The 27,451-nt window shown below is 49.7% G+C and overlaps 1 protein-coding gene across 1 annotated transcript in view; it reads right to left on the bottom strand.

Moving 5' to 3' along the window:
- Positions 1-3,205: 3,205 nt before the first annotated feature.
- The window catches only part of PSD2 (pleckstrin and Sec7 domain containing 2), a 146,786-nt gene continuing 122,540 nt past the window's right edge, over positions 3,206-27,451 (bottom strand). Inside the window, exons 10-15 of the mRNA XM_054037678.1 lie at positions 27,081-27,271; positions 25,532-25,602; positions 12,883-13,040; positions 10,845-10,989; positions 7,822-7,965; positions 3,206-4,935 (exon numbers count right to left, since the gene is read on the bottom strand). Of these exons, the coding sequence (XP_053893653.1) occupies positions 4,729-4,935; positions 7,822-7,965; positions 10,845-10,989; positions 12,883-13,040; positions 25,532-25,602; positions 27,081-27,271 (916 nt within the window). The 3' untranslated portion in view covers positions 3,206-4,728. The remainder of the gene's footprint in view (positions 4,936-7,821; positions 7,966-10,844; positions 10,990-12,882; positions 13,041-25,531; positions 25,603-27,080; positions 27,272-27,451) is intronic.

Here is a 27,451-nt window from a genome sequence, read left to right as displayed (position 1 = left end):
CCCCCCGCTGCCTAACAGCTGTTTGGCAGCACTTAGGACTTTCTGGGAGGGAGGGGGAGGAAGCGGATAAGAGGCAGGACAGGGGCAGGGACTTAGGGGAAGGGAGTGGAATGGGGTGGAAAGGGGCGGGGCTACGGTGGGAAAAGGCAGGGTGGGGTGGGGACTTTGGGGAAGGAGAGGAATGGGGGTGAGGTGAGGGCAGTGCAGGGGCAGGAAGAGGTGGGGCAGGGGCAGGGGCAGGGGCAGAGCCAGCGTGGGGGTCAAGCACCCACCGGGCAGAGGGGAAGTTGGCGTTTATGTTCATCAGCCCTATTGACCAGCCACACCGGGCTCACTACAGTTTTGGAGGCAGAAGGAGACTCGTGGGAAAGTGCTAGTGAAATGGGATCAGTGAAAAGTCCTGCTGTGCCAGGGACAGCTCTGCACAGGAGGCACCGTCAAGGTGCAGCAGAGACGCAGGGGCTGGTGGGAGCGCTGAAGTGAGGCAGCAGGTCGCACATGATTCAGCACATGAGCAAGGCAGAGAGCTGCACTTACAAGTGCTGGCATTCCAGCAGCACGGCACTGTGACGGCTCATACTGAGTTACTGAAAGGCATGGCCTGGTGTTCATTGCAAAGAGAATTGGCTTGCTCACTTGGCCAGGCTGCCTTGGAAAGCCAGGGCAGGTGTGTGTGAGAGCATGGGTGTGTAGGGAGATGGAGGTTCCTTGGTGCCAGCGAGTCTGGGAACAGCAGCCCTCGGAAAGGCAGTCTGCATTCCAGGGCCCTGCAGCTGAGGCAGAGCACGCGCCCATTTATCCTGGGGTGGGGGGAGAAGCAGAAGAAAGGAGTTGGAGAAGGAAGCAGTTCAGAGCCTGGCAAAGTGGGTGCCTAGGAATGCTTGTTGGGAACAGGATCAGAGAACAGGGGTTGCATTATCTGGGAAGCCTAAGCAAGGCCAAGAGAAAGAAAAAAAAAACAACAACTGGGATGAGGAGAGAGAGAGAGAGAGAGAAATGAGCAGGTTCAACTCCAGAGGCCCTGGGAAGGTGTGCAGAGTCAAAGCAACAACCCAGGAAAAACACTGTAACTGACGAGCATCTTGGAGGAATATGCCCAGGACCAATAAGGGCCCAGCCAGGGCAGATAGGAGACAGAGATACAGGGTGTGTGTGTGTGGGGGGGGTTAATGCCTCCAGGCGATAGCATACAGGAATAGGGGAGGATGACAAGGGTCATGCCGAAACAACAGCATTTACGAGATATGGACATTCTGAGGCAGGCAGCAACATCTCCAAATGTCACTTGGGGCCACCTGCAGGCAGGCTAGAAACTAAACCATGGTTGTGTGCATATGTGTGTATATATATAAACTCTCCAGTGGGGCACGAACCCAGGACCTGCAGCACCAGCCTCAAGTGCTCCAACTAAAGGATTAACTTTGGTAGTTATCAGAAACAAGCAGGTTTTTATCCTCCCTGGGGCCAGTCACTAGGGAGAGACATAATTGCAGTGGGACAGTCATGACCCCCTGACACCTGCTTGTCACCCCACTGAGAACCACAACCCGCATGATGAGGACTCCTGAGCTGTTGTTTCAGGCTGTCTGCAGCCAGGCAGGCAGTGCTGCATTGGTCTATGCTTAATTCACACTTTCAAGGTGAAAAGCCACAAGCATAGGGGCTAGAAACATTTTTTTTCAATGGAAGGGTAAGAGAGGGTGATTATCACCCCCTGCCCAAGAAACCTGTTCACACCTGTCATCACTCCCAGGTTGAGGATGCATTAAGCCATCAGTTTCTTCCTACTCAGCTGAGCTCCCTTCACAGTTCTTATAAACTTTGCTACGTCTTGTAGGATGAGCGGACACCTGAGCCAGATGTGAGGGCCCTCAGCTAGCTAGACAGCAACATTTGCCTTGTGACGGCTCCCTCCTTATAGGTCACTGGGACAAGGATGGAGATGAATTGAGGTGGAGTATGTTTGCCCATCACCAGCTAGAGCACTTCTGGGCTCCTGCCCGGTGTTGAGAGCACTTGAAAAGCGGTGAGATTCCAGGGCACTGCAGGCAGCCTGCAGGGCTGTTTTATTCTGTGATGGTTTTTGGTTTCATCAGCAAAACTTCACCCATCGCTTCCCCCACAAAAAGGTAAGGGCAGCTGAGCAGATTGTATGGACCCATCACCCCTGTATCTTCACTGTTGCAAGGGCTTTTGCACAAGCTTCCGACTGGCCAATGCACAGAATTTAGCTATGGCACACGACTCCCTGGAAATGCATGTGATTTAGCTACTATGTGTGACTCTTACTAGGCCATTCATGGGATGCAGCCACATGCCTCCTGCTGGGAGATGCACAGGATACCACTCATGAGAGGCATTGCACTGGGACTCAGGAGATCTGGCTTCAGTTCCTGGATCCCCACAGATTTCCCATGACACTGGACAGATCAGGCAATCTCTCTGTGCCTCCATCCGTAAAATGAGGGTGATGACACATCCTGAAACTGTCCTGTCTTTTTAGACACAGGCTCTTCAGTGCAAGGGCTGTCGCTCCCTATGTGATTGTATGGTGCCTAGCACACAGCAGCCCTAAAACAGGCCAGTTCTAGGGCAGGGTGAGCAGGGCAGGCACCCTGGGTGCCTTCTTCCAGGGTTTGGGGTTTTTTCCCCTCCACTCTGGTTTTGCTTCACTGATTGGTTTGGTTTTTGGGGGGTGCTGAAAACATTTTCCACCCTGGCTGGCTAAATAGCTTGGGCCACTCATGGCCCTGATCTTGGTTATGGTCTCTAGGCACCAATAATAAATAATAATAATGCAGCCACTTGATTCTCACAGGGAGAGGCATGGGCTGGAGCCACAGAACTCCCATCAAACATGCGGCCAGTTCTGAATCCACTGAAAATGCAGCTGTTCATGTCTCTCTGTCCCTTAGACATATCTACATGTGTGCAGAGGGAACTGAGACTTGCTAAGTGACTAAAACATAGTTTGATCATATTAAATGACACTCTTCCTCCCCACACCCCTAGCACTGATGGGACATCCTGTTCAGGAGACAGGCTAGAGATCCTATTGTTCACCCAGGAGGAAACACCTAGGCAGAAAATCTGCGTGTGACCATGGTAATTATATCGAAATCCAAGGATTCGGTACCCAGGAAGACACTGGAAATCATTACACAGTATGAGCCTCAGTGAGAACGTTACTTCAGACCAATTCTCTTTCTCAACAGATTCAGCTTTATTGTTATTTCTTTATTTGACATGATTCTTAGTGCATCCTTTCAAAGAAACTATCAAACTGTACAAAGAAACAAAGAGATCAAAAGAAGAGGTGAGGTAAAAGAAGAGGTAAAATTGGGCGGAGGCTTTTAAAGTGGTAAGAAACATTATGGAAACCCAATAGTCTATAAACTCTCAAAATTTGACAAGAGTCCAAACAAATCTCTTTTTTTCCTTAAAAAAAAGCTGCAAAAATATAAACTGTAAATTACTGTAATTAGCAGCTACAAGATCCTTTAAAACTGGAACTTGGTTACTGTGAACATGCCTAGAAAACGAAATGAAAATAAATAAATAAAGTGCCATGGGCCTTTGAAATGCAGTGGAATCATTTCTATTACAACAGCAAATAATTGGACCACAGACAACAGAATGAAACAGAAACACAATATCCCGTTGAAAGAGTATAGTATGCTCAGCAAAATGGATTTAAGTACAATACAAATGGACAGGGGTTAGGTTTCCCACCTGCCCCAGTCACGTAGCGAAGCTTGTATCTGCAGGACTGCTGCTCAGATGGGGCCTCCATCCAAAGCGGCCGAAGTTATGGACACAAAAGAAGCAGTGGTTCAGCTATTTAGGTTAATAAGCGTCAACAGTAGAGCAATGTGTCACAGCAAAGCCATATGGGATTTCATTGCAAAACAAAAAAGAAACAGAGGCGACTGCATTTTTAAAAACATTCTGCTACGTTATGAAGCCCCCTGTATTTTCGAATCGCCTTCCTGACAATGCTTCCCAGCCATCTTGCCTTCGCAGTGTTGGACCTTGACATCCAGTTTCAAAACCATTTAAAAGTTTCCTTATATATATTTATTTATATATATTTATATGTATAAAAACCAAGCAATAGTGCCCGAGATACCACTATTGCCACGCACAGATCACTTTTTGCACGCACATGGTAATAACACTTTTTGATTCTCAGTAAATATCCCGCCAAACCTGTATTATTGCAATATGGAGAATTTTGCTCCTCGATGTTGTGTTTCTTCCTGCTGTTTTGTTGTAAGTGCTGCTGGTGCTGCAGACCTGCTGCTGGTTGTTAAAAAGGAACAGATTCTAGACTCCGAGAACTTGTCATGTCTCCATATTGCCAGAAACTGCAGGAGTCCGGAAACTCCAGTGATGCAAGGGAGAGCTGCTGGAGAATGAGCAGCCCAGCCCTTGTACAAAGAATGTGTCCCTTTATTGTATGCACACAGGGAGCAGTAGTAAATGAAATACTGAAGGGGGTACAGATGTGAAGAGAAAGTAGAGAGTCAATGACACTGAAATCTCAGGGCACTGGGGAAAAATTAGGAAAGTGTAAAGCTTCTTTGATTTCTTTCGCTGGATCAGAATCCACGTCTTGTACATCTACCGGTTTTGTTCATATGGTTTCCTAGGTATAATTGTGCTCATCGATCTAGTCAAGGAGTACTAAGCCTCACTGATTGATTTCGCCCGCACTAGCGTTACCTGTTAAGTGTTCTGCTCTATAACGTCCTTTTCCACCTTGCTGTGTACAGACAAGTGTCCTTGGCTCAGGGAAGGGCTTGAATGTGTCTTCCGCAAGGAGATATCATCAGCTTCCACCATGAAAAGGCTGGCTTCGATTTTCTCCAGATCATCTGTCCCGACTTTTATCTTCACGCACAGCAGGTTAATGTATGTCTCGTAGCGGCTCTTCTGCAGAGGGAAACAGAACAAGACAAACAGCTGGGTAATAGGGAAGGAGTGGGGCAAAGATGTGCTGAGAATGCTGAAGGTATCCAAGAATGAGCTGGGGCAATTATATATCACCTGCATACAACAATGCACCGGGAGAACCTTTTTGCTTTCAGGCAGGGTTCAGTCAGACATGGATTGACTCAACCTTGTGGTATATAAGCGTGGTGGCAATCAAAGCAAAGAGTGGGATTGTTGCTAATAGCAATATGTTTATTCTATGCCCACTGTGCAATAAGCCTTTACCTACGGGGGGGAAGGATAGCTCAGTGGTTTGAGCACTGGTCTGCTAAACCCAGGGTTGTGAGTTCAATCCTTAAAAGGGCCACTTAGGGGTCTGGGGCAAAATCAGTACTTGGTCCTGCTAGTGAAGGCATGGGGCTGGACTTGATGACCTTTCAAGGTCCCTTCCAGTTCTAGGAGATAGGATATCTCCATTATTATTATTTTTTTATTACCCATATGTAAATACACCAACACTGGTGAAAAATTAACCAGTAACCATAATAGTGTTCGACTCTCTGATTTCTTGTGACGGTAACTACAATCTGTAGGAGGAAGTATTAGTTCTAATATAGACTCATAGACTCATAGACTTTAAGGTCAGAAGGGACCAGTATGATCATCTAGTCTGACCTCCCGCATGATGCAGGCCACAAAAGCTGTCCCAACCCCTTTCCCTTGACTCTGCCGTTGAAGTCCCCAAATCCTGTGGTTTAAAGACTTCAAGTTGCAGAGAATCCTCCAGCTAGCAACCCCCGCCCCATGCTGCGGAGGAAGGCGAAAAACCTCCAGGGCCTCTGCCAATCTACCCTGGAGGAAAATTCCTTCCTGACCCCAAATATGATTTTAGATTTAGCTGTGTGCCATTAACTGGTTCATGATTACCCTTAAATGCTCCATTTTCCTTTTGCGCTTTGTATTTAATTTCAAGGCTAGATTAGGTCAGTTTTTTGTGGTCCCTCCTAACGTGTAAGTCCTGCTGCACCTTGGACCATCTTCACTGCCTTTGCTGGACCTTCATAACCTCTGCGAGCTGCCCAGACTGGAGCACCATGCTCCCAGGGTGACATTCCCTTGTTTCATGAGTTAACTGATATATAGCACTGGCTCTCTGCATACAGGTGAAGTTCAGATGAAGATGGGCCATTCTTCACCTTAATGTGACTCTCAAGTGCTCAATATTTTCTACCCCAAGCCCACTTTGGGCATCTTTAGCTACTGCCCCACGTGGCTCCATCCATCAGGATTTTCCTAATGGACCTATGTCCAGGTACTTTTTCTTAGAGAACCCTGTATTTCAGAACCCATCAGCGTAGGTGAGAGGTGTAAGTCAGTGGTTCTCAACCATGGGATATGAAGAGGTCTTCTAGAGGGTACATCAACTCATCTAGATATTTGTCTCATTTTACAACAAGCTACATAAAAAAGCACTAGTGAAGTCAGTACAAACTAAAATTTCATGCAGACAATTATCAGAGGGGTAGCTGTGCTAGTCTGTATCCACAAAAATAATGAGGAGTCCGGTGGCACCTTAAAGACTAACAGATTTTGTAAGCTTTTGTGGGTAAAAACCCCCACTTCTTCAGATGCAGACAATGACTTGTTCATACTGCTCTATATACTATACACTGAAATGTAAGTACAATATTTATATTTCAATGGTAAATGAGAAAGCCAGCAATGTTTCAGTAATAGTGAGCTGTGACATTTTTGTATTTTTAAGTCTGATTTTGTAAGCAAGTGGTTTTTCAGTGAGGTGAAACTTGGGGATACGCAAGAGAAATCAGACTCCCGAAAGGGGTACAAACATCTGGAAAGGTTGAAAGCCACTGGTTTAAGCCATTTTTTGCCAACAAGGAAGTGTGTCCTTTTCCACTGAGCCAACTGACATTCTGTTTGCGATTGTGGGTCAAGTAGATTGTACACAGGGCTCAGGGACCTGGGTTCTGGTCCTGGTTCTGACACTGGCTTCCTGGATAACCTTGGTTCACACCCAGCAAAGCTAGAAGCTCTGGCCCTCTGTGGGCTCTTCCAAGGTTGCAGAATTTGTAGGTAGCCTAGAATCCTTGGAGCAGCTTTTATGCCACTCCTCCTGTCAGATGTAGGGTGTCTGGCTGCTGGAGTGGGGTGTGACCATGGTTTTCCGATACCTAACTATTGACTGGTCCCCTGGAACTGCTGGCAGTTAGTGTAAGTGAGACCAGTTAGACCCAGGACTGGGGGAGTGTACAGGTCTCTTAAAGCCAACCTTAGCCGCCACTCTGGTCCAGACAGAGGGTCTGACCACCTCCTTTCTGCAGGACAGAGGGACAGTTCAGGGGCCAGGACAGTAGGCTGGGATTTGATGTCTCTCTTTGTTGTCTGTTTTGGAAATTAATACAGAAAATCATTTTATTTAAATTTCAGTGCACAAAAAAGAACATTGCCATCAGTACATACTGCCCTGCCCGACTCCACGGGCCTCGCTGCACGCGCATACACATACACACACACACACATGCGCACAGACACAGACATGCACACACACAGACACACACGCACATGCATAGACACACACGCACACAGACCCACACACACAGACTCACATACACAGACACACATGCACACAGACACACACCCATACAAATGCACACATACACAGACACACACACACACACCCATACAAATGCATACACACACAGACACACGCATAGACCCCTCCTCTCACACACACACACACACACAGACGCACACGCACACAGACACACACACACACGCACGCACAGTAGCTATTCCAGGCTTATCAACTCCCATCAGATTTGTCCAAGGACTCATTTATCACAAGAAAGATGAAAGCTCCTTTACCTCGAATATTAGGTAATGCTCTTTCAGCCTATATTCTTCAGCCTCTTTTGACTTGAGGCTTTTCTCTACAGGATGTAATTTATGCTCTGTTAATTCGTCTGCAATCTGCCTCATCTTACTTTCATGGGACCTCAGCTGTTCCTCCTGTGGAGAGAAGCAAGTCAACTGTTCAGATGTACTAATATGCAAAAACAAGGGCAATGCCAGATTGCAGACGTGGGATTCTTCTTTTCAAGGACGTGCAACATCCAGCTGGAGCTGGGCTTGTGCTCTGTGCTGGAGCCAAATGAATGCATTCAATTCCCAAACTCACCTGAGAAGTAGCAGCCAAAATATTGGCCCCTGAGGAGGATCAAAACCCATCAATCATTACTGTACCTCTGTAATGCAAATATGAACGGGGCCATGTCATTTAACACCCACCCAGAACTGGCTGCATTTCCTGAACTGAGGTCTAGCTCCTCAATGTGATTTAGGCTCCCGGCATCCATCGAGGAGCTGCCTCAGTGTCTTGCTCCTTCAGCAGAACTAGGCATTCCCCTCTGACCTGCAGGATATCTGCCCTTGTGACATGGTATCCCATTGGCTAAAGGTGGAATCCCCCTCCCTGGGGCTCAGTCCTGTAGAGAGCCAGGTTATTGCTCTCTCTCCTGCTGCTGAGGTGTGTTTGTGTTGTATTTGCTGCTCACTGGAGAGCCCTATACAATGCTACAGTGTGCTTGGTATTCTCTGTAGAGCAGTACCAGCTACATGATATCTGCCTCTTATAAAAGCCCATTTCAGAGAGCAGATACCTGCCCCGGGAGTAGCTGAGCATTTTCCAGCAGCACTGCCTCCTGTCATTGCCAGACCACTGCACCAGTTTACCCAGATCAACTGCTCCACTTTCTCCCTGGGGCTCTAATCGCTGATGAGATGGGAGCTCGGAGCCGCCCCGAGCTCCTTTGTGGGCTAGCGCTTGCAGCGCTGAACAGGATGCAGGCAGCAGTAATGTGCTGGATTCAGTTCAGGGAGGAAGATCACTCGAAAAGTCTGCGAGAGTTTAGTTACTTTGATTGGCACCGTACCAGGAGCAAAGGCCAAGGAACCCCAGGGATGGTTTCACAGAGCAGAAAGGTGGATGATGGCAATGGAGGGGGAGTGTTTGTTGCAGACAGGACCAGGCTGCTAAAAGGGTCTGTGTCACTCTCGGCTAGGGCTGGCTGGAACACCAGTTCAGGTTCACAAAGGAATGGAAAGCTTTGGCATTTTGCTTTTGTTCTGCACCTGAACCAATTTTTCATGTAAAGACACGAGAGAGGCCCCAGAATGGCCTGCTGGTTCTGACACTCCTCAGGGAGCTGGGCAACCCACGATGAAGGGCCTGTTCTGTCTGCTCCCAAGCAGGGACTTGAACCTGCATCTCCTACGTTCTAGCCACTGGCTAGAGTCAGCCCCATCTCTTGCTGTCTCTCCTCTGGGACCTGTTCCACTTTGTATAGCTAATAAATATTCATTAGGACAGCAGAGACTCTGGCACCATAGCCCAATGGTAAGGGAGCCAGCTGGGACGTGGTTCAGGTCCCTGCTCCAGATCAGACAGCTGAGGGACTTGAAGCTGGGTCTCTCCTATTGCAGGTGAGCGCCCTGACCACCAGCCTGTTCTGGGGTGGTGTCTCCATCTTTGAGAAACTTTCCTGTTGCCTGCAAAAAGGTCTGGTGTCAGTGGCACTTTGCAACAAAAAAATGTTTGGTCGAAAAAATTCCTGACCATCTGGACTCTTGGCACAATGTTGCAGAAAGAGCATGATTCAGGATGGCCTGATGGGCACAGGGCAAGAGGGAGCAGGACAGAACCAGACAGCAATGGCTGCACGATGCTAAGACTGGCTAGAGCTGAGCCCATGGACATCGGAGACAGGATGACGCAGCATCAAGACCATGGCAGCAAATGATGGAAGAAAAGAGCATGAATAAGGGCAGCAAGAATGACTCCGAAATGGATCCCAGACATTGCAGATGGAAAAGCCCTGCTGTATCAGTGATGACTGGCCCCACCTGAGAACAAAATATGGCATCTGATTACTAAACTAGTTCTCAACGGGCACCTTTAAGTGCTGGTAGTAATAATGTATTCTGACGTTGGCTCTATAAGCTACTGACTTGAAAATTAAATGGGTCTTTCTTCCAGATGCCATTCCCACAAGAGGCAGAGACGACTTCTACTTGCTGCATGGACTGCCAGTCACAGGACAGCCGAGAAAGCTGCCTGAAAAGTAACCAGATAACCACTCCTGGCTGCACTTTACAAAAAAAGGAACCAATTACTAGGCATTGAGGGCCCAATCTGGCTCCACTGAAATCCACGGGCGTTTCGCCATGGAGGTCAATGGGAATAGGGTTGTGCCCTTTGCCCCTGGAAATGGTGAGAAATTGGGAAATGCGCCGAGCAATGGGAGACACACTCTCTGAGAAGAAGGAAGGATTTGGGGGCCAGAACAACCAGCCAGCAGGTTGAGTGTTTTCCTTGAATATGGCCATGTGTGCCAGTGGGCTAATGGGTCAGCATTTAGTTACAACAGGATACTGCGCTACCCGAACACATGCCTTCTGGGTATCTTATTCCTGCTCTGGGGTGGAACGAAGTGTGCAATGCATGACTGGCTGAGCACGTACGCATACCCAGGTTTTCATGAGACCGTGCCCACTCTAACCACGTCCACTGCCCTTCCAGCCTCTATAGACTTAGGCAGGCACCTTTCAGTGTATGCAGGTTGATCCAGCAGTGGCATACAGGTGCGCACATTAGGAGCCAGGATCAGACCCTGTGATTTGCCATGGTGGACCTCAATCTCAGCCCTGCAGATAGGTGGGTGTGACTCACAGGATAGCGTTTATCTGTTAATCGCATGAAGGCTGGGAATGAACCTGAAACAAGCAGCTGATCTATCCTGGCCACATTCAAAAGCATACCCGGCAGCTCCCAAAATCTCATGCTCAGCACTGACCTGCTTTCCAGCCCCTCCCCCTCGCGCATGCATTACCTGGCACAGCTTAGTCATTGAAGATGGCAAGAGGGGACGGCAGAATTTCTTCATGGAGCATATGGCAGCCGGGAAGGCGGGGGCAGAGAAAATAGCAGCCACTAGGTTTATTCTCAGTATCCAGGAGAGCATTTCTTCTTTGCTTCTGTGACAGGGAGAGAGAGTTTGTTTCTGTCATTGCGCTCAGCCCTGCGTGCATTAGGGTTGGTTCTAAGGCAGCCCGTTCTCATGCAGCCTTGCTTTGAAGCCCTGTCTTTCTGCGCACCTTGGATTTGTCGGGTTTGGAACCGAGAAAGTTACCGCTAATTGGAACTGGTTCCTTATTGTCTACAGGATTGTCAGTTACATTTGCTTTTCCCCCTGTAAATTGTCCCAGTGAAAGCCAATAAGACTCCAGCTCTCTGCCTCCACTTTGTCCACACAAACTGACCTACGCCATTCGGTTTTATCCCCAGGCCATGCAGCAATGCCAGCTTCCCATCGATGGGCTCTGCCCTGGTTCTGCACAGCCTGTGTCCTGGGCTGAGAGGGGAATTGAGTCTATGGTCCATTCAGTTCCTGGCTTTTCTGATGAAACAGCCAACAAAGGCGTAGATCATTGCGGATTTGTGGTGGGGATTTGATGCTGTGGAATCCTGTTCACTAGGGACTCACTCAGATCTAGCAGACAAGAAGATCTGTTGGTCTCAGCCCTTGTGATCGCTACCAACCTGGGCTAGATCCAGACAGATGGCCTAGAGGTGACAGACTCCATTTTCCTATTAGCAATTCCCACAGGCTTTAGTCACATAGAGCCTAGGAGAGTCGAAATCGCCACAGGATTTGACCATCTACTGAAGGGTTAGAAACAAATAAACACAGCTGAGAATGTGAGCTCTGGCTTACCTGATCACCCACGGCTGGGCCAGTCCAGTGAGAAATACATTCCATTTCCCTTCAAGTGAGGTCATGGAAGCAAGACACATTTGTAACTGAATTGGGCCTTAAGCATGGAATATCCTGCCAAGCCATCCAAAAGTGCAAACCTAACCATGAGCTCTGCTGTGGACCCTGCCTCCTGCCAGGTGGGCATGCATGCCGGTGACTGTATGCAGTCCATGGTAGCCGGGGGCGAAGCACAAGAGGGGCAGAGAAGTGCGCCACATCCCAGACCCTTATCCCAATGCTGCAGTTCCCCAAGGCCTGATTCTGATCTCACTTGTACTGGTTTTATGCTGCTGTAACTGCAATGGGAGTTACGCCTGATTTGCACGAGTTTAACAGAGATTGGAATCAGGCTCCTGAGTCTGCGCGATGGGTCGGAACCTCTGGCTTCTGTTCTGACTGGAAATACACTGTAAACAGCCTCATTCTCCCAGGCCTTGATTCTGATCTCCCTTGTAGCAGTGTCAATCAGAATAATGCCATGGAAATCAGTGGAGTTACCCCAGTGTAGAACCAAGTAAGTGAGACCAGAATCAGGCATACAGCATTGTGGCCTTTCGCCTTTTGGTCCTGAAAGGAACCAGCAAGTGTGGAGGCTGGAGAAAATGGCCCCCCTACACAAATGGAAACAATACCAGAATAATGAACTGGCAAGGAGTTGGGGCCTAGTCAATAGCCCTGCATGTGACTGTGGGCTCAGCACAGGCCTCACCAGATCTGGGAACTGACAAGCCCAATGACTGGAGTGGGGGATTCACGTCCTACATCTCCAGGGCTAGGTCCTTCCTGAGCTCCTTACTCTGCTTCTGCTCAGTCTTTATGTGGCTAAACCCCATCTGAAGTCAGTGGAAGGGTCCTTAAGTCAGGGCTAAGGAACAGCTGAGTAAGGAGCTCAGGACCTGACTCCTACACATCAAGGATTGTCCACTATTTTGCACCATCATTTGCCCCTGTGGAAGGTGATTTAAAACACGACCATTCAATTTGATCCCTTATTACACCCCCAAAAATTGCCGGTGCCCAGAAACCAGCCTTGAGCCCCAGCTTGGTATTGTTCACATGAGGAATAAAATCAGCCAAATGGGAGTCACCTGGGCTGCACTACGGTACTCACGGAGCTTGGAAGAGAAAAACTCTCCAGTCGGCTGTCTTCAGCTTGAGCACGTTGGATTTTTTGCTGTAGTCAGAGGCTTTGGTGGCTAAGGCGTGGTGAACTCGGATGGCGTTTTTCAGATCCACTTCAGAGAGATCTTTGTCAGGTTTATATTCATCCTGTTACAAAGGAGCATTCATAGGATAATGACAAGGCCAGCAGCTGTGGGTTTCCTTAACAAACCTGCCCTTTTCTCTATCCTGTGCCATAATGACAGAGTACCGAGACCAGGAAAAGGCTCCCCTCTACAGTAAGTGCTGAGGTGATAATGCTAATAATTAACGACATTCTGGCACCTTCTTCCATCATTACATTCACCAAGAAAATGACAAGTGCCACATACCCACAGCCTACCAGAGAACGGACAATACGGGGTTCGTCCTGAAATCTTTATTCACGTGAGTAAAGCCCCTTGAAAGTGAATGGAACTGATTTTCAGCTGCTGTAAATTGGCTTCAGCGCATGGGCTTCTGGAGCTACACTGATTTACACCAACAGAGAAGATCTGGCCCAATGGCTTACGCTTTCCCTCGCAATAGGAGGAAGCGCAGTATTAACCATTTGGAGCTAAAGGGATGTCTCCCTTCAGATGTGCATTGAGAGTCCCTGCACTAAGTTCAAACACAACCCAAGAAAGCTGACAGGAGGTCAGGTTTGAATTGCTTACCCTACCCTCTGTGTCTCTCTAAATATTAGCCTTGAGATGTTCCTGCCACTTTACTTGGCATGTTCCCGTGTAATCCAGTACAGGAGCCCTGGCAAATTGCAACAAGGTCATTGCACTCACATGGGGCTCAGAGAGTTTTCCCAAATGCAGATGATTTCAAAACTAATGAAAATAATCATAATAAATAATTAATAAATCCTCATTGCTGTTGCCACTTTTGTCCTCAGATCACACAGTGCCTTACGAAGATGAGAGATTAACCCCTGTGCATTTAAATTCCCCTTCAATCCTCAAAATAAGGCTTATATGGACCTTAAGTGGTGCTGCTTGCCCTCTGCACAGGGATGAATTTCACCCTTTAATGCATTAAGTTCCACTCACAGTGCAGCCCCTTTAGACCATAGCTGTGCATGGCAACACTGCATAGCTGTTTAGGACAGGAAGTTAGGAAGTAAACGGTATTCAACTGAAACTGCAGGGAGTGTTCAGGAGGAAGAATGCAGTTACCCTGGCCGGGGTGTGGTAACCCCACTGTTCTTATGAGAACAGCCAGGAGATCTTGGATGACAGAGAAAAGAGATCTCGGTTTTATGACTCGACAAGAGATGACACCTCCAGCAGCACCGAGTCCCCAGCACTTTGCTGGGACACTGAATAAGAAAGAAAGGAGCCACCCTAATGAGTCAGCAGCACCCACAGCAGTGGTGCCCAAACTTTTCCTGTCACCCCTCCCCCTTACCAGTAATGGAATCTGTCCATGTCCCCCCCCCCCGCCCATTACTGCACAGTTGGCTCAGAAGGTGGAGCTGGGGTGGAACAGGGGATAGAGAGGACCTGGGGCTAGAGGTGGAGCTGGCCTCGGGGCGGAGAGGGAATGAGAGTAGAGCTGGGCTAGAGGTGGACCAGGGGGTGGAGCGGCGCTGCGGTTAAGGCCAGAGGTGGGATGGTGGTGGAGCCTTCTGTGGCTGGGGCCAGAGGTGGGCTGAGGGCGGAGTAGAACTGAAGCTGGGGCTGGAGCAGGGCTGGGTGGCGGAGTGGGGGTGGGTGGCGCTCCCTCCCTACCCCCGAGGGCTGGCCTGGGCTCTGCTGTGTGCCACCCTGAACGTTCCTTCATTCCCCCGGGGCGGGCACGCCCCACAGTTTGGGGCCCACTGACCTAGAGTATGATGTGCTCTTTACAGGTCGTCTATCTAAGTACAGATCAAATCCATTTAGCTTGTAAGTGCTCATGGAATCACACACCGGGGTGTAGTTACAGGGAAGCTAAGGGGATGTCTACACTGCCGTTAGAACCCGTAGCTGGCCTGTGCCAGCTGACTTGGGCTTGCTGGCCTCGGGCTAAGGGGCTGTTTAATTTCAGTGTAGATGTTCAGGTTCAGGCTGCAGCCCCAACTTTGGGACCCTCCCATCTCGCAGGGTCCTAGAGCCCAGGCTCCAGCCCGAACCCACATCTAAACTGCAATTAAACAGCCCCTTAGCCCGAGCCCGAGTCAGCTGGCATGGGCCAGCTGTGGGTTTTTAATTACAGTGTAGACTTACCCTAGGAGAGAACAGGAAACCCAGACAGATAAAAGGCAACATAAAGGAACAAAGGCCCAGATCCTCAAAAGCATTTAGATGCCTGTCTCCCATTGATTTCCGAAGAATAAACATCTGCTGAGTAGGGACATAAAGCTGACAGGTAATTTCCGACACTTAAAAACTCATTTTTGGTCCGTGTTAAACTACGGCTGTGAAACATGGACATTCAAACAATTGATAATAATGAAACTACAATCCATCCAGTTGTGGTGTTATAGACCGTGTCACCAAGGGAAAAGTATTGGAGATGACTGGACTCAGCAAATGCTTGTCAGAGATCTTGTGAAAAGAAAAGTTCAGTGCACGGGGCACATTTTAAGGGGTTCAGTGTGCAATGTGTGATGAAGGGGTACTGGTGGCAGAAGAACAGGGGGCAGAAAAAAAAGATCTTGGATGGACAAAGTGGTATCCTGGACGGATCAAAAGGACCATTCATCCACAAGGAAATTAGCAGAGGATTGCACAGAATGGGCTGCCATGGTTGTGACCTGCTAGTACTGGAGATGCCACACAAGAAGAACTCCCATTGATTTCAGCAGGAGCTACGTGCCTTTGAGGAGCCAGGCCTACGCACTCGGGAAGTCTAGTGAAGCACTGAGATTAGTTACCGAAGGAGGGGATGGTGCGAAGGTAGGATGGTGTGCATACAGCTGGCTTGGTGGGCCATATGCCCTCTACTTTAGGTGCTTGCATATCCTCTCTCCTCCTCCCATAATAATACCTTTGAGTAAAAGCACTAGCACCTGCTAGTTTTGCCATCACGCAGTTGCTGTAAATGGACATAGCTCAGTAAAGGCATTATTAAAAACTTGGCTTTGGGCACCGAGCCTGAAAACGCTTTCCACACATGCTTACTATGTCAGGGGCACTGCTCCTGTGCTGAGAGTTGGGGGCAGATGTATGTATGGCCAGGCTCAGGGCCTTAGCTGGAAAAGGAGCTGCCAAGGCTCCATTGGTGGTTTCCATCTTTAAGGCCAGAAGGGACCCCCAGATCAGCTAGTCTGACCTCCTGTAGGTCACAGGGCTCTAAACACCACCCCCAGACCAAGCTAACAATCAGATTGAGAGCACAGTATCACCGCCCTCAGGAGACTAAACTATTGTGCACCACAGGCAGAGAACAGGAGGGACCAAGGTGCACCCATGTGCGAGACTCCCTGCAATAGCAGGGAATTGATTAGGTGAGATAGAATCTATTAGGGTTACCATATTTCTACAAGCAAAAAAGAGGACACTGGGGGGGGGGGGAAGGAGCCCCGCTCTAGCCCTGCCCCACCCCATCCACTCCCTCCCACTTCCCACCCCCTGATTGCCCCCCTCAGAACCCCCAACCCCCCCGCTCCTTGTCCCCTGACTGCCCCCTCCTGGGACCCCAGCCACTAACTGCCCCCTAGGACCTCACCGCTTATCTAAGCCCCCCTGCTTCTTGTCCCCTGACTGCCCCCTCCTGAGAATGCCCTACGACCCTACCTGTCCCCTGACTGCCCCGACCCTTATCCACACTCCCACCCCATATTCACACCCCTGCCCCCAGACAGACCCCCGGGGACTCCCATGCCCTATCCAACTGCTCCCTGCCCCCAACAGGACCCCCAGAACTCCTGACCCATCCAACCCCCTCTGCTACCTGCCTGCCTCGACCCCTCTCCACACCCCTGCCCCCTGACAACTCCCCCAGAACCCCAGACCAATCTAACCACCCCCGCTTCCTGTCCCTGACTATCCCAACCCCTCGCCACACCCCTGCCCCCCTGACAACCCCCCCCAGACCCATCTAACCCCCCCGCTCCCTGTCCCTGACTGTCCCAACCCCTCTCCACACCCTTGCCCCCCTGACAGCCCCCCCACAACTCCCGACCCATCCAACCCCCCCTCCCTGTCCCTGACCAGGGCCAGCTTTAAAGAGCCCAGGAATCGGGCTGCGCTCCGGCCGGGGTTGCGGGGCTTGGGGCCGGGCCGGAGGTGCTCGGCCGGGGGTGCTGGGGCCTGAGCCGGGCCGGGTCCGGGCCAGGGGTGCTGGGGCCCGAGCCGGGCCGGCGCTGCTAGGGCCCGAGCCAGGCCGGGGGTGCTGGGGCCCAAGCCGGGCCGGGTCCAGGCCGGGGGTGCTGGGGCCCGAGCCGGGCCGGGTCCGGGCCGGCGCTGCTGGGGCCCGAGCCAGGCCAGGTCCGGGCTGGGGGTGTTGGGGCCCGAGCTGGGCCAGAGCCGCTGGGGCAGCCGGGCGCCGCTCGGCCAGGGCCACGCCTCCCTGGAGCTCTCCTCCTCGCGCCCCCTGCCCCAGCTTACCTGCTGCTGCCTCCTGCTTACCCCTGCTTCTTTTCAGACTTCCCGCGAAGCTCTGATTCGCGGGAAGCAGGTGAGGGGGAGGAGCAGGGGGCAGAGCGTTCAGGGGAGGGGAGGAGGGGGAAGACAGCTGCGGGGCTGGACGGCATGGTAAGGCTGCAGGGGATGTGGGCAGCCGGGAAGGGGCTTTGGCTGCCCAGCGGGGCTTGGCCGCTGCTTTTCTATCTATAAATAGTCGACCAGGGGGAAATCCCGGACATTTTTAGATTTTTTAAAATCCCCCCCGGACGGCTATTTATAGACCGAAAAGCCGGACATGTCCGGGGATATCCAGACATATGGTAGCCCTAGAATCTGTATGATCCTGGCAAGTAACCCAGAGGCCCTATCTCTAGTGTCTCAAGGTGACTCTCATAACACATCACATTAGAGGCCAAAATCTATTTTTTCCCTAGCTCCCAGTGCTACCTATTTAACATGGGATGCAGAAATCAATTTGTGTTCTCTCTGCCACTGAAATCATTGCCGTTCTGTGTTCAGAACCCAGCTGCTCTCCTAAAGCTGCATTGGCTTTGCAGGGCTAACGGGAGTACCAACATCTTTGTGCCTGGGATGTAGCAGCAGAGCCAGACAGTGAGCAGATGCCAGATGTGGAGTAAGCAGGGTCCATTAATACAGAGCTGTGTTTCTCACTGTAAAAGTGCCTGAAAGCTGCTTTTCTGAAGCAGTCAGCACAAAAATATCTGGTTTGAAATGCTGCTACGTGTATGAGCACATACACCACCGGGCCTCGTGTGATAAGATGCTAAAAGGAACCATGCCAAGAAAAGTCTGGCAGCAAATTCCTACCTTCAGGTGGCTGACTCCTTAAAGGTGAACCGCAAAGAAAATCTCAGTATTGCATCACATTGGGACGGAAGGAGGGGGGCACCTGGCTGCATACTACTGAATGGGATGCAATTTTGAGGGGCTTTTCCCTACAGAGATGACTTAGTGTGTGGCATTTTGATTTTCCTCAAGAATTCTAACATAACAGCACATCATTGGGCTGGTCTAAAATGATTGCGGTTTTTCCACTCTGGGGATGCTGAAATCTCACGTAACAAACCATAGCCACATACATGCAGAGCTATGGTTGACAACAGGAGTTGAATCCAGGACCCACAGCACCAAAAAGTCTAGTGTCTATGGTCTGAGCTAAAAGAGCACAGGTTTGCTCATAAGTACATTGTATTTTGTTATAGGAAGGGGTACAGCTGATCAGGAACTTTCTGTCACTATGATTTTCCAATGGAAAATGCAGTGTCTCCAAAATTGAAATTTTTTGTGGGAAATTTTGCTGAATTCCATGGGAAGTTTTGCAGAAAAAATTCAATTTTCTGTCAGGAAAATCTAAATGAAATATTTTGTTTAGGGTCAGTTTGACCTGAATTGGAATATTTTTAAATGAATTTAACCAGAAAGGCTTCCTTTTAAATTAGATACTACAACTTTCAGGTACTATGGTGATAAGCATGGTATACGAACCTGCATAGAACAGAAATCAATGAAAAAAATTAAACTGCATTTCTCTACTGCATTGCTTTATTGGAGTTGTCATTTGGTCCCCCATTGTCTCTGATGAGAAAGGCTGCCGGGAAGATTACACCTCTCACAACGCAATGTAGATCCAACTGCTCAGTCTGCCAGGCAGACAATCAGAGTAAGACATGACCACACACCATGTATTATATATACATTTCCATGAACTTCAAAAGGTCCCAGGAGCTACCCAAGTGTTCATACCTTTTGGGTCTGTAAAACTGGGCTGGGAATCTCACAAGAGCAGGATCTCTAGTGAGAGTTCCAGAAGGGCTGGAAATATGGCAAGAATAACTTCTTTGGTAGTATACTGACACCTCTGCTTCCAGTTCCGGCAGAGACAAGTGACAATGAAATATAGTGTGTGTGTGGGCGGGGGAAGGAGGGGACGGAGCGTCAAAGGGATAATCTTAAAACGAAAGTGCGACTCTGTTCTGAAAAGCATGAATGTCATTGGCTTCCACATTTATTGCCCCTCACTGATTTCAGCATCAGATGTGCTTACTTCACAAGTCAAAAGATAGTTTTTCCGACTGCTGGCCCTGGGATTTGAGTGTCAAGCTAGGTCATTTCTGGCTTGTGCATCATCATTGATGGTAGGTTCTGCATTTGAAAGTTAGGGCCAGATCCTGCCAAGTTACTTGCATGTATTAGCTCTTTGGGGCCACTCTTTATGTTACACATGTGTAAAGCAGCGAGCGCAACAGGGCCCTGATCCCTGATTGGGGTATATAGATACCATCACAACAATAATAAAAATTGATACTAATGGAGTCCCACTGAAGTCACAGGGTCTCCATGTAACCCTAAATATACACATAGTCTTATGTCTTTGTAGGACTGGCTAAGTAATAGACAATTTTGTCAGTGATGCATGAGGGAGAATAGAATGCAGCTCTGTCTCCCATAGCTCTGCTGGCTCTATACAACGAAGAGGAGTAATGTGCAATACACGTTTATTTATGGAGACCAAATCTGACTCAGCATGAATTGGACAAGGTTTGTAAGATACCATGTTCACACAGACACTGTCTAGAATTGGACCACACAATAATCCTGATTCACCAACCCCTACACTTCTGTTTGACCTTAAACACAAATGCAATCCCATCCCAGTTCAACAAAGCACTTAAGCCCTGATCCAAAGCCCACTGAAATCAATGGAAAGACTCTCATTGACGTCAATGAAGTCAGGCCCTTAATCACATTTTGAACTTGGATTTAAGGTTAAGCATGTGCTTAATTGCTTTGCTGAACCAAGGCCTGTAAGTCCAAAAATTTAGTAGCAATCAAAATGTTTTCAATCAGTGTTTTTATTTAAATTTCAGTGAAAACTGATTGATATTCAGATCAAACTATTCCTTGCAACATTTCTAGGAGTTTCACGCCAACATTCGTGTTGGTTGGTGCATCATCATCAGTGTTGTTGTTGTAGCTGTGGTAGCACCTTTTTCTTACAATTTCATGCCTCCCTTTTTGCAGTTGTGCTTTAGTTACAATTTCCAGCCATACAGCCAATCTTACACTGAAAACAAGCTGAAATGCCAGTATTTTTCACTTCCGAAATGACCTAGTTTTTGTTTGGATACTGGCTTTTTCCTCAATGAAAACTAGGCCAAGTGTTGGTGAGAATATCTCTGAACTTCAGCAACCTATACTGTTAGAATGGGGTCACTTTCAAGTTTTAAATGTCCTCAGACGCTTGAATGATGAGGAGTTTATTTCATTTTATCCTAAATATTTTCCGGGCCTTTCTTTTGTGGGAATGAACTTCAGGGTATCTCGTAGTTTATCTCATCCACTTTCCCTTTCCCTATTCTATTCAGAATCTATTAAAATGCTTTAGAAAGACAAGGTGGGTGAGGTAATACCTGTAATTGGACCAAATTCTGTTGGTGAAAGATTCAGGCTTACCCAGAATTCTTCTTCAGGTCTGCATAAGCTCAAAAACTTGTCTCTCTCTCACTAACAGAAGTTGATCCAATAAAAGCTATTACCTCACCCACCTTGTCCCTCTAATATCCTGGGAACAATACAGCTACAACAACTCATTGGCTCACATTCTCCGCTGTGCCAGTTTCTGCTGGGCGTAGCTGAGGATGGTGTTGGGAGCCTGGGACCATCAGGGAATCAGCCAGCCATTCCCCTTTGTCCTGGTACACTCTCTACAGCAACTCCACATCTGCTGGGACTCCAACACGGGAATCCCTCATTTGGAAGATCCTGCCAGCGTTTTGGCCCCTTTGCTCCATCTGAGGAGCTGGATAGGAGGAGAGAATCAGGCCTGTTGAGCCTGATTCTGCTCCCTCACACAGTGATGAAAGTCAGGAATAACTCCAGTGTGAGGCCAGAATCAGGTGGTGTTATTATGGAGATGTAGCTCAGAGAGAAAAGGGACAAGGGCTTTTCATGATCCAATCTACTGATGGGGTGTGGAGAGGCTTCCCACTGGCTAAGGCCAGGGCTGGCTTTAGGACTTGCAGGGACCGATTCAAATACCCAGCGGCTGTCTGGGTCTTCGGTGGCACTTTGGCGGCGGGGGGTCCGCTCCGCGTCTTCCCGCATCACTGAAGGACCCCCCGCCTCCAAAATGCCGCTGAAGACCTGGAGCAGACCCCCCCCACTGCCGAAATGCCGCCGAAGACTAGGAGCGGACCCCCCGCCGCCGAAGTGCTGCCAAAGACTCAGAGTGGACCCCCCGCCGCCGAAGTGCCGCCAAAGACCCAGAGCGGACCACTGCCAGATGAGTAAAAAAAATTAAAAATTTAAAAAGGCGCGGGGCCCTCTTAGGCACGGGGCATGATTCCGGGGAATCGGTGGAATCGGCCTAAAGCCGGCTCTGGCTAAGGCTCTGAGAGTACGTCTACACAGCAACCCCCACCCGCAGCAGCGAGTCTCAGAGTCCAGGTCAACTAACTTGGGCTCACACTGCAGGGGTAAAAATAGCACTATAGACATTTGGGCTCGGCCTAAGCCTGTGGGACCCCCCGTCCCCCTCGCCCATGTCTCAGAGCCTGGACTCTCTCATCTCTCCACACAAGCCCGAGTCAGGTGTCCAAGGAGCTGAGACTTGCTGCCGTGGCTCTGTTTTCGCTGTGTAGACATACCCAGCAGCTCATCTCTGCCCTGGCTCTCCCATGCTGGGAACAGGATTCGTGCCTCCTGGACTAGGTGTCCTGAAGTAATGCCCAGCTTGCTGATTCAGGGGCTTAGAGGAGTTTTACTTACCCTCCAGCCTGCTCTTACCCTTTAGCAAGGAGTTTGAAAACTCGCCCTTTTAAACATGCTCAGTACCATATTAGCACGAGGGAGCACCTCTGTAAGCTGACTGCCCACCTGTACAGGCATCGGGCAATTACCAAGGGAGCGCCCCCTCTCCTGCGTAGGCCAGATCACCAGATCCACTCTCAGGTGGAAGGGCTGCAGGATCAGGCCCTCTGGACGATCCCCAAACAAGCAGCTCTTCAAAGCAGTCCTACATAATAACACTTAGCTCTTCACACACAGCCATAAATCCTCTCAACACCCCTGTGAGTGAGGTAATTATGGCTTATTATCCCCATTTTACAGTGGTGAAATTACTTGCCAAAGGCCATACAGTGAGTCAGCAGCGTGGCAGGGATTAGAGCTCAGGAGCTCTACGCTTGTTCCTCAAGACCCGCTAAGGGATCCAGAAATTGCTTCTCCAAATTGTGCTCGGACGTGCCAATCCAGCAATTAACAAGAGGGAGTCAACAACATGTGCCATCACTGCACCATTAGGTGCATTGCTTCTATCTATCTATCTATGACAAGATGAGGGATGTAATCTCTTTGGTTGGACCAAGTTCTGGTGATGAAAGAGGCAAGCTTTTGAGCGACACATAGTTCTTCAGGTCTGGGGTAGCTCGAAAGCATGTCTCTTCTATCCACAGCAGCTGGTCCAATAAAAGAGATTACCTCCTCAACCTTGGCTTTCTCCTAACTGTGAACAACATGGCAACAACAACTCTGAAAACAACAAGGGAGGGTGTCTCTCTCTCTCTCTCATTACCATACTAACTGCACACCAGGGTCCAATGGGACTCTCTGTTCTTACTATCTCATACGCAGGACCAGATCCCTGCTCCCTGGCCCAGCCTCTTTGTGCTGCGAGAGTGGAGTGAGCAGCTGGGGCTTGTCATTGTATAAGGAAATCCCCGGATGATGTAGAGTGAGCTACATTGGCTTTGTCCCACCTCTTTCTGGCTCCCCTCTAGTGCTGGTGGTATGATAGGGGCATGGCTGGAGCACCTGACACTCCAGTGATCCAGGACCAGTGGAAAGGCCCTTTGGTTTCCATTGCAGCTGGTGTAAGTTAGAGCCACCCTGAGGCTGTTCTAACTTATGTCCCAAGATCAGGGGAGAGTGGAGAATGCTCTAAACCTGTTGCCATCTCCACTGCTGGGTCCTGCACTGAGTGTAGCTTGGCTGGATGCGGCCTTAAAGGTCCAATTGTGTCCCTGAGTGTGCATACACAGCTCCCCACTGCCTCTGCTGACAGCTAGTCTGGTATTGCTCAGGGCAGAATCTGTGTTCCTTATTGTCATCATGGTCTGGAGGCTGGTAATATATAACTGATTTATACACTATCCATGGAGACCACTTCGCACTCTGTGAAATGCAGCTACCTCTGGGGTGAAATGTGGCAGCTACTTAACAGCACACAGCAACAATCTGCAACCATTTAGAGTGAATGTGAATAAGAATGCCATAGCAAACCGAAACTGCAGCAGAGAATCGTATATAGGCAGATTCCATTTATCCCTCTTGATGTCTGCCCAGGACTTTGGGGTTAATATTGCCTATGAACTGCCATGGGATCATGGATGACTACAAGTGGCCCTGACCTCAGCTTTTCCATCCCTCCCAAAAGAGAGCATCTTCCCCAGCATGGTGACCCTTCCCTTAGCTCCACCTGGGGGACTGGCTGAATACTCACTAAGAAGGAAGTAGCTAACATCACCTCTTCCTGTAGATGCTGCAATCTCCCTCCCCAAGCGCTGCCCTAGCCGGACTCTGCTAAGCTGGAGATCTGCTGCAGTCCCAGCTGATGGCAGCATGGATGTAAAAATCCAAACTGGCTGAGAGCAACAGGCACCAATCAATTACCATCAGCCCCTGCCAGATCTCCGAGAGCCCCGTCACACACACTCCAGGATCACCACCAGCACTACACAGACATTGTCAGGGTGTGAGCATGGGGCTGAGTCACAACTTCGTGCTGCCCCGAGGGGCCCTCGTGCCTCTCTTATATAATTCACTATTTGTTTACTTCTGTCGTGTTGGAGACGTTAATGCGACGCACGTGGTTGCCTACTCACAGGAAGTGCCCCAGAGGCAAACACGAGGATGCAACCAGTGACAATACCAAAGGACACCAGGAGTGGGGTTCTACAGCTGTTCTCTTGAGCTGGGCTTTGTGCTTTACCTCATCCATGGGGAGACACAGCGAGCAGAGTTGTGTGGTGGCCCCCTTAGGAAATACATACACGTGTACAGTCTGCCAGGAAAGAGACAGACACTCCAGCATCGATCCCTACTAAGGACCCAACTCAGCGAAGCACTGACGCCTGTGCCTTACTTTAAGCACGTGAGTTTCCCATTGAGGTCAACAGGACTATTTGCATGCTCAGTTAGGCCCATGTGAATACCTCATTGAATCAGGGACCGACTATAGATAATGACAGGCCAGGAAAAGACCACCCTGACCCTCCACCGACCTCAGCTACAGGGCCGGCTCCAGGTACCAGCGTAGGAAGCAGGTGCTTGGGGTGGCCAATTCAAAGGGGTGGCACTCCGTCCAGTATCAGTGCGGCACGTCCAGATCTTCGGCGGCAATTAGGTGGCGGGTCCCTCATTCCCTCTCTTCCTCTTTGAGCTGCCGCCGAATTGCCGCCAAAGAGGAAGAGAGGGAGGACCCGCCGCCGAACTGCCGCCGAAGAAGTGGCGCGATTTAGGTTCCGTGGAAGAGCCGCAGCTCATCTTTTTTTTTTTTTTGCCGCTTGCGGCGGCAGAAAAGCTGGAGCCGGCCCTGCTCAGCTATGAAGGGCTATCCACTGCATCAGGCCCCACCAATATTCTTTCTGACCCGGCCACCTTCCTTGTGAGGACCATCCCCCCAAAGGCCTAGCCTCATTTCTCCTTCTTTAACCTCAAAACATTGCTCCTTGTATTGCCATCTTCTAAGACTGGGAAGCCTTCACTACAGCATTCCCCTGCGGATATGGAAGACGATCAAGTCCTCCACCCCGAGTCATTTGATTACATACAGTTAATTCCCTCCAGCTCTCCTTAAGAGCACCTCCTACTCCTATGCACAAAACACGCTGGAAGCTGGAACCTGCATCGTAAGAACGGGCTCAGAATCGCTGCCTCCTTCTCCAATATTTGCATCATTTTCTAGGAGTCTTCCCTTGTAGCAACATTTCGTACAGCATGAAAGAATAAATATCAGCATGGGACAGAGTTGGCCATTTTTACCTTCTGCAAATAAAGAATGGTCCCTTTAAGCACAGCATAAAACTTCTTCCATCCTCTTCTTCCTCTCGGGGCTAAAACGAAGAAAAGCAGCTCGTTACATGTGCCTGTTAACTACAGCTTCCTCTTCCTCCCTGGTAACGCCGAATGGAAGCTGCCACACCACTTGTTCCGTAGGGTCGGAGTTGGGGGCCTGGACAGAGTAGCTCCATGGCAATGCCTCGCACTACAGAGGGCCCCGTCCAGCCTGGGCAGGCTGAGAAGGGAGGGGGGCTCTGCGATGATGGGTGAGGATGACAAATGTGTCCTGGTGATTCGTATAGGGCTGCTCAGAGAGGGGAGACTTTGGGCCATAACCTTAGGATTCCTGGGGTTTTAATGGGTCTCAGCGACTGGGCCATCCATCTCCATTAACAGAAATAACCTCAGTGGTTTTACTAATTGCCAGTAATTAACCAACAGATTTCAAACACATTTCCCCGTATCTCTCCTGCGCTCCCATTTCACTGCAGTGTTACTTGGCATCTAGTTGCTAATGGAGCTCAAGCACGTACAGTGCAATGGCAGAATGCAGATAGGCCAACGCCGCATAGTTGAGACCCTGCATCCAGACTCTCCCCAGGTTCAGGGGCTCGTGGGGTCTGGGGTTTCGGCTGGGCTCATGCTAGAGAACGGATCTGGGTCTGGACCTTCCCTATAGCTCAGGGTGCTGGGATCCATAGTTTGGGTTAAGCCCAGTATAAGGATGGGGCCAGCTGCAAAGCTCAGCTGTTCCTGATGCCTGGGGGCAGCTGGTGGCAGTGATCTAGTTTTGACCCACCCCTTTTAGAGGAGTGGTTGGGGCTCTGTTGGGGCTCTAATCATGGGGCCAAGCGTGGGGTGGGATGGAGATACACAGCCCCACTGAGAGCCCCAGGATGTGCTCATTGCTATACCCCGAGCATGCAGAGCATTTGCATCATTCTGTGACCAGCCAGGTCTGAGTGCCCCACCTACTCCCCCACCCCCAGGCTGGTTAGCATCCCAGGGAGACAGGAGATTGCAGAGGCTGTAATTGTGGTCTTTCCTGAATGTGGGGCTGCCAGGGGAGAGCCCCCAGCCCGTGTAGGGACAACCATCACATCTCCCTTTGTTTGCAATTTTGCCACACCAAGGAAAAAGCAAAACCAGAAAAGGGGAGTGAAAAGCACTGAAATTATGTGGTGAAAGTTCTGAACTGGATGGCAGAGTTCACCCCCCTGCACCAGGGGAAATATACCATAGCACAGCCCTATGCACCATTGAAATCCTCAAAATAGGATTGAAGTGGTGCATTGGCCTTGACTTGGCCCTCTGCCCTGGGACACCCAGAAGTCAGTATATGGGGTCCCAGCTACCAACCCTGCAAACCAGTTAGGTTTATCTGTCTGCATACTTGTTTGCGGCATTCACCCAGCTCTGGTCTTGATGCTAGACCCAACTCTTACTGCATGTCCTGGTACTGTCCTCTCTGCCCTAGGTGTCCCTTACTGGCATGTCATGCTACATGCTGCGCTTCTCTTCTAACACGTACTTCTCTTCCCATCTGTATCAGCATGGGTTTTCCGGGTGAGGACGCCGTGCTTATAGGTAATTGCATTCAGCGCCTGGGGAATGTCCAGGAAAGGATTGCTGCCATCTACGATCCGCGTCACTTTCTTTGCACTGGCTCCTAGTTTGTCGTCCACGAGTTCCGACAGCGATTTTCTCAGCTCATCCTCGTCACTTGGAAAGAAACCCAGAGAAAACCTTGAACAAAGAACATTCGTCTTTGACACTGCGTTTTACCCGCTGGAGGGAACAGGCCTTGGTTCGAGCAAGTCACTCATTACAGTAGCGGTAGAATGGTGAACCAGGTTGTTATATATTGAAAAGCATGGCGTGCCATGTATTTGGGGTCAAATG

This window comes from Malaclemys terrapin, chromosome 8, assembly GCF_027887155.1.
Source record: "Malaclemys terrapin pileata isolate rMalTer1 chromosome 8, rMalTer1.hap1, whole genome shotgun sequence".
NCBI classification, from domain to species: domain Eukaryota; kingdom Metazoa; phylum Chordata; order Testudines; family Emydidae; genus Malaclemys; species Malaclemys terrapin.
Note: the sequence above shows the minus strand (reverse complement) of the source record. Positions and strands in the feature narration are given on the sequence as shown.